This window comes from Phaethon lepturus, unplaced genomic scaffold (assembly GCF_000687285.1).
Source record: "Phaethon lepturus isolate BGI_N335 unplaced genomic scaffold, ASM68728v1 scaffold12046, whole genome shotgun sequence".
NCBI classification, from domain to species: Eukaryota; Metazoa; Chordata; class Aves; order Phaethontiformes; family Phaethontidae; genus Phaethon; species Phaethon lepturus.
In genome coordinates, this window is record NW_010544141.1 from 23,106 (window position 1) to 31,093 (window position 7,988).

The following is a 7,988-nucleotide window of genomic DNA, read 5'->3' on the forward strand; positions in this document are numbered from 1 at the left end:
TGCAAGGACATCAGCCAGATCTTCTTCACCTAAAATCCACTTCTGTGTGCACAGGACCAGCTGCTAAAACCAAGATTATTTGCTTTGCATCTGTCAGATAGGTAGTGTTTAAATGCTTAGCAGGAATATGAGTTACACTCCATTTTATCCCTTGTTCAAAAAACACAAATCATTTAGTACATTATGCGTTAATAATTTATTACAAGAGAAATGTTAGCATAACTTCACTAAAAATTTAAATTCTTCCAAATTAATTACTAAATATAAACATTTTCAAAAATAACATCTCGTATGGCAAATGTTTTTTATACAAAAAGATAATCAATAATTTACCTCTTAACATTATAGACTTCCTGTACACCATGAAAAAAAGCACTAACTGATTTTCTGATACTGTAAGAAAATAACATTATTTTCCTAGTAGATGTTATTTATGTATAAAAGTAGATATGCAGGTCCAGTAGGAAGTACAGAATTCTTGCTTGGTGCAAGTTAATTGACTGCCAGGACTTGGTATAAAAAGGGCCTAGACTAGGTATAAAAAGAGTCCAGACCTTTATCAAAGAAAGTATTACTACATATCTTTAAAAATGCCAACACACATCCATTCAAGAATTGGACTTGTTACTTTTGGTATAAATAACCCATTTGGTCACACCACAGTGATGACTCTATAAGCAACTAGAGGGGCTACTACCTATGCAGAAGGATTTCTTTTTTTCTTTTTAGGGTCAATCAATATTTTCTTCAATTATTCTTGAAATCTGTACAAATAACTCACAGTGAAAAGCAATGCAAGTTTTTGTTAAAAGGCAAACTGTAAAGAAAACTCCAGCTTTAGTCTTTTTATTATTTGTATTATCTGTTTTTAACTATAAAGATTTTGTAATTTGAATCTGGCCAATAAAGCCAAAGTATTCTTTATGTTACGTAAGTAGTAATGAAACTGTTTATATATTTTCTTCTCTGAAGATTTTTTTAACACGTGCATTTTAACAGCAAAGAATTGCTGCAAGTCTTAACACTTGGGAAGCTGAAAAACATTCCAAAGCTGTATACATTGTCATTGTCTTTCCAAGGCAAGTGCATTTTTTGTGAAAATGTCTCTTTTGCTGTAGTAACATTGCTACCACCTTCTGCACTATTCAATGTACTTTTCAAATTAGGTAATTGCAGGTAATAACCTGAATACCCATTGCCTAATGACATCTTACGGGCTTCTCTTTACATTGGCAAGATTACCTGCAATATTTTATAAAGTGCTCTGAGCAGAACAACTGGACACACTTTCCAATATCACATTTCTCAGATATGCTCTTCTTTCATTGTAAAAATGAGGGTTTAGAAATAAGGTGCAAGTGATTGATACAATTTCTGCCTCTTCCTGTAGGTATGTCAACAACAAACCTAGCCAAGTGAAAAAAAAATGTTTGTAATTTAGAAATATCTTTAAGCTAGTATCCCTAGTGTTACTTTCTAGTTTTCAATAGCTTCCAAAGTATCATTAAAAATCATTAACAAATGAGATGTTTCACGAATGTCTTTCAAAAAGGAAGTACTTGAACTTGGCACAACGCAAACGTATGAAATATCAGTAGCAGCACTTTTGTTCTTACAGCTAAATTATGCGCTTTCTTTCGCGGAACAACTCGCTATCCGTCCAAAGTGTCCACTTCTACTACGCTCTTTGCACGTTAGAGAATATAGAGCCTGCTTCATGAGGAGGTTCTGCTTGGCAAATAAAGCTCAGCTGATTAAAATGAATTTTTAATTGCTGAAATGCTAGCATCCTCTGGCAAAGGTTCTGGACTCACGTAGAAACCCAAGAACTGGAAATACTACATGTCTGATGAGCTCATCATGACCCACGCATCCGATTGCTGAAGCTACTTTCTCGCTCACAAAGTGGCAACAAAGGGGATTGTAATGACTTGTACCACGGACTGTGCAAGCTGGTTTTGTGCGATAAAGATCAGTGACCACAACTGAGGAGCATACCGTGGTACAGAGGCTAATCTTCCCATCTACATTAGATGAACAGCTAACACATCTAATAGAGGTGAATACTCATTTTTGGAAAAGATTAAAAGGCCAAACTAGAACAAAAGATGTTTTCATGTTTCTCACCCCTTGTTTACAGCCCTTCCCTTACCTAGTATCTTTAGAAATTGCACACGGATTGGAAAATGGATTTTGCTTTTATAACGGAATGTAAAGAATGTTAAGAAACAATGATAACTTTCTGGAAAATGAGAAAAAATTTTGAAAAGCTTAAATGGGTTTTGATGAATAGATGGCAATATTAGGAAGAAGTACAGAAATAAATAAAGCCCCTTCTTAAGCCTCAAAGTAGTATAAAGCATAGTGGGAATTCTTAAATGCACATTCTGTTTTCTTCTGCCTTTGAATAATTTATTCTTTTATCTTACATAATTTTTCAAGCCAACAGCAACTGTGTTCAGGCCTCTAATGAATTTTCTTTTTCTTAAAATGTAACTTGGTCATGGTTTTGAAATAAAAAAGTACATGCACATCCATGGATTTGCAATCCACTCAGGACTGCTAAGGTATAAGACCTAAGACTTTGTTGTTAAAAAATGGATTTTGAAGGAGAATGGTTACAAAGAACAACATTTCATAATTTTTTGGTGACTTCTATTCGAGATTAATGGGGAGGTTATAAAAAATAAAAAAAAACACCTTGCATAAAATTTTCTATTAAAAGCTAAAAGGGTTAAACAAAATTTTCTTCATATTTTATCTCCAATGAATATCCTTCAGGTAGACTATTTACAAGTTTGCTTGGCAATAAATTATAAAAAACATAAAGAAAGCCTGAAATATTAAGGCCATCACTAAGATAATAGGAAAGTGCTTGTCACTTCAGCAAGGATTATCTTTTATCATGATGGGGAAATTGCACTTGGTAAATATAGCCTACAAAGACCATTCTTTTCTGCTAAAATTCTCCAGTAGGAGATGCTGCATAAAAAAAGGACTAGGTTGTTCATTGCCTGACATGCAATCACCATCAGGTTTCTGTCTGTCATGAGAATTATTGAACATTTTCATTCGTTACTACCAACAGCTGGCCCAGAGGAGTGGCCCACATTTCACAGAATCACAGAATCACTAAGGTTGGAAAGGACCTTCAAGATCATCAAGTCCAACCATTAACCCAACGCCACCATGTCCCCTAAACCATGTCCTGAAGTGCCAGATTTAACTGGCCTTACAGACAGTTTACCAGAGGATGCAGAAAAGAAGAGCATTCTAGTAGACATAGGTGGGCTGAGTCTGCAATTAACAATACTTTGATGAGAGTTTCATTGACTGAATAAAACATTGTCCTCCTCGTATGCCAAAGATGAGTCTTCCATGCTCTCCAATAAAGTGTGACAGGTTTCGTATTCGCGGCGTGGTAATGATGGTTCTTTGGCAACAGCAGACATCAACTGACTCCAGGTGATATCAGTATTTTTGAAAGCATGCAACAGAAAAATGCCTATGACGATACTGCAGAACCCACTCAGGGTTCCAATGATATCACCCGCGTCCATACTACTCCACTCCTTGAACAGGATGATGGAGCATGTCACAACCGTCGTGGTGAAACACACGTAATAAATAGGTGTCACTAGAGATGTATTGAACACGTCCAATGCTTTGTTGAGATAACTGATCTGAGTGCTGACTGAGAGCACTAAGATGCCCACCAAAATGTAAACCAATGGATGACGATAAACTGGCTTCTGCTCCAGCATTTGTTTAATAGCAATGCCCAGGCCTTTCACAGATGAAACAGAGAAGGCACCGATGAGTGAGCAAATTAAAACATAGATCAGTATATTTTTCTGACCTCTCCTTGGAGCCACAATAAAAATCAGCATGAGGGCAACAACTGTCAGGAGAACAGCAAACGTAACAAACGCTGTAAGAGAGAGGAATGGGAAGAAGAGTAATGCACATGGGAGAAAATACCAGACTACGTCCAAGTATGTGCTAAAAGTTATTAAATGTCCCGAACACTCGTCTATGAACTGTAGCACAAATTCATTGCAATTGCATACAGACCTGGATCTTGCAGCTTTCTTTCCATCTCATCTAGTGAGGTGACCTCCTCCTCCTCGGGGGCATGAATAACCATGACCGTTGACCCTAAAATGCTCAGTACACAGCCCAGCTTTCCATGAATATTCAGCTTCTCATTTAAAAAATAGGATGACAATATCGCACTGTTGGGCAAAATATAAAGAAAAATGTTCAGCTCCACCAGCCACACAAGACATTCAAAATCTTTCAGGGTAACATGATAGTAATTCAAAACCTCTTTTGAATTTGGATATATGAGAAAACAGCCTGAAACGATCAAATTTTAAGGAGTTTTGCAGGAAGGTTGGTCAGGACCAAGAAGGTCAGGTTAGGTGTTAGGGGGATTAGCAAACCTGACCCCTCCCCTCCAGGTTGTAAAGGGTCCACTCAAGGAACTTCTCATTACTGATTGCCTAGGTCAGGAGTATGTACCCTCACGCACCTGTAAATTGACCACATGAGCTGTTATTTTCTTCCAAAAATGGTTTAAAGCACTTCATTTGCCACTAGAACCTATGCACACAAGTTTTGGAAACTGTTCCTCATCCCTCTGCAGGCTCTCCCACCCAGCCACAGTTTCTGTCTGGCTTGCCCCCAAAACCACAGAGAAGGCACATCTCCCGCTGCTAAGAGGACTGACCACAGGCTCTCCAAGAGATTCAAGATTTAACCTAAGGATAAGAACATGGCCCACATGAGGCCACCTCACAGGGCACATAATTAGCCAGCTAGAGCACAACCTGAGGCACAGACACAGGCTTAACAGCATTTGGATACACTCACAAATAGTTTTTCAACCTACTGATCAAATTACAGCTGTTTTTTCACGCAAGGGTAACGAGCTCACTGACATGAAGTTCTCAAGTTGTCTGTTTCATGAAAATTGGAAAGATTGCTATCCCCACCAAAGCAGAGGGTGTTAAAACCTTATTTCCCAGAATGTTTGTTGTAAGCATAATCCATGTCTTTTCTGCTTCTGTGATAGCCATATTAATGTATGTGCTTAAGTATTTGGAAATTGTTTCTTCATACATAGGAAATAATGAATGTTTGGAGGGCATTCATATTTCAGAAGAACCACAAATTTTAACTGTAGATATTAAAAAAAACTAAAATTTTCTTTGCCTTCTTTCCAGAAGGACTTGGAAAAGACCAAACAAACCAAAAATGCTTACTAAGTGTGCCTTAATATGAAATTTTGCTCCTATAAAAAAGAAACATTTTTTAAAACATTTTAATGGGGGAATAGTGTATTTTCTTTTATAGTTTTGTCAGAAATGAAGAACAAAATAAGACTTTTTAAGAAAGCTTCAGTTCTCTAGGAAGTGATGAATTACAGCTTTCTACTACTGTGCATCAGCAGTATACCTGGTATACGCTGATAAGAAATATTTTATAATATAGGTGGAAGGTTGTTAGGAAAGCATATATCAGTCTTTGGAACCAGACTTCTCATTCCCTCTACCCAGGAAATTCAGTTCTAAAAAAGCAAGGGAACTTTCCACCAAGGAACAAAAAGCATTTTTTGTCCATATCTTCCTTCTCAGTTTTCTTACTAAAATTCTCTACTTTCAGCCAAAGAGAGTATTTTTCCCTCACGCACTGAATGGTTCATTTGTCAAGGTTTGCGTCCGGTTTGTACTAACCTTATGAGAACACTCAGTGCACCCAAGGGGGTAACTAAGGTTGCAGGTGCAAAGGCATAGGCAGCAAAGTTTGCAGCTTCTCCTAATCCCACTGCAGAAGAAAGAACATTTGAATCAGGTTGAAAGGGGGGAATAAAAAGCATGCTATTATAAATATTTTGTATGATAGCTACGATAGCAAATATAAACCAAAATATAATTTGCATATACACCATCTATGCAAATTAACCTTTCAGTATTGTCTAACTTCCTCTGTACATAACAAAGGCTGAAGGAAGTTAAATATTTTTCCCCTAAGTAGTCCTGGAAGCTGGACAGATTCACTCCCATTGCTTTTGTCTGGATATTAAAGAAAAGGTGGTTGTTCCGCAAAGAGCTCCAGAGAGCAAACATAATATTTGAGAGATGGGATACCAGAATGGCTTCTGCCATAAAGATGATTGCAAATACATTCCTTTTAAGTGAGGGGAGTTAAAAATCAGGGAATAAACCTGTCTAAAACATTCTGCTTTTTGTAGCACTTACATGTAGGTTGAGAGGAAAGAGGTGACTTACTTGATAGCAATCCAGCCCACCAAAGCCATTCCTTCAAATAAGAATATCCACCCTGTCCTGAAAGCAGAAAAAATAATCTCCTCTTAGAAGAAAGAGACCATCTTATTATAATAAACCAAACCACAGCTTCACATTTGCATCTAGTCCTACAAAGTACCGAAAAAGCCTGTTATCTGTTTGCAACATGAAGAATATTTCGTTTGATTTTGACTGACATTTTATATTAATCACTGTGCTGCATTTTGACTTGGACTTCTGAAAAATGATATTTGACTAAATACACATGGAGGGAGAGTTCCAAGAAGAAGTAAAATGTCCATGAAGATTGTTGGTGAGCTTAAGGAATGCTTCGAAGTGCTTTCCCAGGTCAGATCCAACATATTCATATACAGTCAGCTGCCTTTTGACTCTGCTTATACTTTAAACTGAGAGAAATTAGAAAGAAAAATGCTACTGCATGCTTTAATTTGTTTTACATAAACTGTAAGTATATTGAACATTCAGTAACACATTTTTTTTCAAATAACCAAATTCTCTGGAAGAGTATATTGCAATAAACACAACAAACAAGAGAAAAACTGCTGATGCTATATGTTTACATCCATGCAAGGGGAATTATTAGATTAGTCCAATGGGTTTTTTAAAAGCTTTCCCCGTTTTTCTAGCTCTTCATCTGTTGACTTCAATGGAAGAATAACTGTACTAACTGTGGAAAGTATTGCACTTCCTTTTTTTTTTTTAAAAGAAATAAATCTAGTTACCATCTTAAGACTTTCCATCTCAAATGAGGGGGGGAAGAAGATAGGGAAAAGGAGAGAGAAAGGCATTTTGAAGGGTAAGACAAAAGGAGAACTTTATTTGGAGGAAATATCACCAGCTCACTATATTTAATATCCACTGCTGCCCCCTTAGATCTAAGAATTCTGAAATCTCAGTTCCTGTAATCACGCCGTATTTCCACCCCCAGCCAAGACAGGACTTCTGATCACCGTTAAAGTACGACAGTTTTCAATTACAACAGTTTTAAACGTGCGGTCTGTGACTCGAGCCCTGATCTTGCTGAGTTATAACAGAGGCGTTTGTGTCTCCAGCAGGAGCAAGGCGGGCACCACCGCTTACCAGCTCGGGGGACTCCTTTCTCTGCCAGTTTCAAAAGTCCTTTCTTCTTCAGTATGAAACTAGAACCAATAAAGACACTGGAACCTATTGCCAAAGCCAAGCCAACGTAGAGGCGATATTTGCTTCCAGCAGGCGTGGAAATGCTCTGGTTCGTTTCATTGAGAGTCCCATCTATAGAGGCGAGGAGAGAAGGGCGGGATTCAGACACGTTGATGATCTGGCACCAGGCTTGGCAGGAGTCATGGCAAGTGAAAGAGAGCACAGCACCTGGAAGGAGGAAAAGGAGGACAAGTGATGCATGAACGAGGCACAGCACTGAAGGTGCCCCATCCTCACTCTGCTTACTCCTTTCCATATCTTTCCCAGAGCACTTGTCATTTCTGACCATGCAAATAACTCACAAAACCCACATAACGTACACAATGCTGCCCCGGGTCATTACCCACCTCTGTAATTCACAGGCGGATACTTTATTTTATACATATTTTTTGCACTACATTGGCTCAGTCAAGCAATTAGGGCAAGACCAAGGAATGCAACAATAAGATATTATCTTCAGTGTAAAATTCAACTTGA

General features: G+C 37.8%; 1 protein-coding gene across 1 annotated transcript; it reads right to left on the reverse strand.

Moving 5' to 3' along the window:
- Window positions 1–3,326: 3,326 nt before the first annotated feature.
- On the reverse strand, window positions 3,327–7,679 carry NIPAL1 (NIPA-like domain containing 1; the record flags this gene model as incomplete). Its single annotated transcript, XM_010288582.1, has 5 exons — window positions 3,327–3,931; window positions 4,075–4,235; window positions 5,739–5,829; window positions 6,294–6,350; window positions 7,413–7,679. Coding segments are annotated over 5 exons (1,181 nt in total), but the record flags the coding sequence as incomplete, so codon positions are not given.
- Between the last annotated feature and the right edge of the window lie 309 nt (window positions 7,680–7,988).